Source organism: Sinohyriopsis cumingii, unplaced genomic scaffold (assembly GCF_028554795.1).
Source record: "Sinohyriopsis cumingii isolate HCF-2022 unplaced genomic scaffold, ASM2855479v2 utg001870l, whole genome shotgun sequence".
Classification (NCBI taxonomy): domain Eukaryota; kingdom Metazoa; phylum Mollusca; class Bivalvia; order Unionida; family Unionidae; genus Sinohyriopsis; species Sinohyriopsis cumingii.
The window spans coordinates 1,107,083-1,108,915 of NW_028316076.1; the positions used below are offsets into that span (position 1 = coordinate 1,107,083).

General features: G+C 44.4%; 1 protein-coding gene across 1 annotated transcript; it reads right to left on the bottom strand.

The window, feature by feature from the left end:
* Positions 1 to 850: 850 nt before the first annotated feature.
* On the bottom strand, positions 851 to 1,171 carry LOC149771409 (uncharacterized). Its single transcript, XM_089948505.1, has one exon. It carries the CDS (start codon positions 1,169 to 1,171, stop codon positions 851 to 853), a length of 321 nt encoding a protein of 106 aa, XP_089804631.1.
* Positions 1,172 to 1,833: the final 662 nt, after the last annotated feature.

The window sequence follows — 1,833 nt, forward strand, 5'->3', positions numbered from 1 at the left end:
CCGTCTTTCTCAGTGAGTCAATCAATGTCAAGCCTGTCCACTCTCGAATGTTATCTTACCACCTCTTTCTTTGCCTGCCTCTCTTTCTTCTTCCTTGTAAAGTGCCTTGCAGGATTGTCTTGGCAAGTCCTGATGAGTGTGAGACATAACCATACACTGCAGTTTACGTTTTTTCACTGTGATCAGGAGGTCATCGTGAGGCCTAATGTCTTTGCTTATCCCTGTTGTATTTCTTCATTGGTGACATGGTCTTTGTATGTGACGCTGGTGATCTTTTTGAAACATCTTATCTTTGTGGCCTGTATCTTTTTCTCTAAGTCAGCTGTTATGGTTCATGATTCACAGGCGTTGAGAAATATGGAGATCACCAGCGAGTGCATCAGTGTGGCCTTTAAACTGAGTTCTTGTCGTCCCAGATGAGTTTCAGTTTTGCCAGAGCTGCCGTTGTCTTCACAATCCTGGAGAGTACTTCGGGCTTCGATCTTTCATCTGTTACAATTTCCACCAATTACTTGAAGCTGTGGACTATATTAGCTTTGATCCTTGAACCCTGATGTCAGTGCTGTTTCCTTTGGTGTTGTTGGTCATCATTTTGGTCTTTTCTGCACTGATGTTCATGCCTTAGGCTGAGGAGGCTTTGTCGCGGCTCTCTACTAAGTTAGGCAACTTTTTCTCATATCCTGCTGGTCTATCAATGTCGTCGGCAAGACTTAATGTTGATTGTTCTGCCTCTGATGCTGACCGTCTCTTCATGCTTTTCAAGCGCGTCTGCAATGATTTTCTCTAGAAAGATGTTGAATAGTGTGGAAGAAAGCAGACAGCCTTGTCTGACTCCAACTGTCGTTTTGAACTAGTAACCTATGCTGCCGTTGAAGTATATCGCATTGGTGGCCTTGTCATAAAGGTGTTCTATTACTGTGATGAGTTTGTCATTGACGTAGTAGAGTCTCATGGTCGCCCACAAGGCTGCATGCCCTACCCTGTCAAATGACTTCTTCAAATCCTCGAAGACGTGGTATAGATCAAGCTGGTGTTGGAGGTAATCCTCACACAATATCCTGAGGATAAAGATCTGCTCTGTTTTAATGCGCCATGCTCTGAACCCTGTCTGCTCTTCGGCAATGTCCTTTACAGCCTGTGACTTTAGTCTGTTCAGCAGTATCCTTGACATGACTTTGCTTGGATGGCTAATAAGACTGATTGTACGGTGGTTTTGACACCTTACCTTTCCTGGGGAGGGTGATGATTAGTGATTAGGTCCATGGCGATATCCATGCTCCTGTTTGTCAGCTCTTGTTGCAGATGTTCGTGAGGGCGCTTATCATTGCTTCTCCACCAGCTTGGATCAGTTCTGCTGAGATTTTGTCCACTCCTGCTGACTTCATTGTTTTCAGCGATCTCACTGCGGCTTCTACTTCCTCAGGTAGGATAGGGTGGTTGTCTTTGGTAGTTTCTGTAGGGACGTTCAGTACCTCTGGATCTATTGTGGCTCGGTGGTTTTAAAGTTCTGCGCAGTACTCTGTCCATATTTCCAGAATATATGGTTCTTCTGTGAGGCAGTTTCCGGCTTTGTCCTGTAAAGAGGTAACCCGCAGTTGTTTTGTGCTTGTTAGAACTTGGACCAGTTGGTATGCTTTTCTGATATTGTTCCTTTTCAAGTTTCCCTCAACGTCTTTGGACAGTTCTTCTATCCACTTCTTTTTTTTACTTATTCATCCTTTTCTTTACCTGCCTTGTACTGCGTTGTCCCATCTGTATCGTTCTTTTTCTTTTTCAGTTCCGTGCTCTTGTCACACAGGTTCAGGACCTCAGTTGTGACTCAGGGCTTCTTGA

Coding starts and splice junctions, on each gene's coding strand:
- LOC149771409 (XM_089948505.1), bottom strand. CDS start 1,171: ATGTCAAGGATACTGCTGAACAGACTAAAGTCACAGGCTGTAAAGGAC.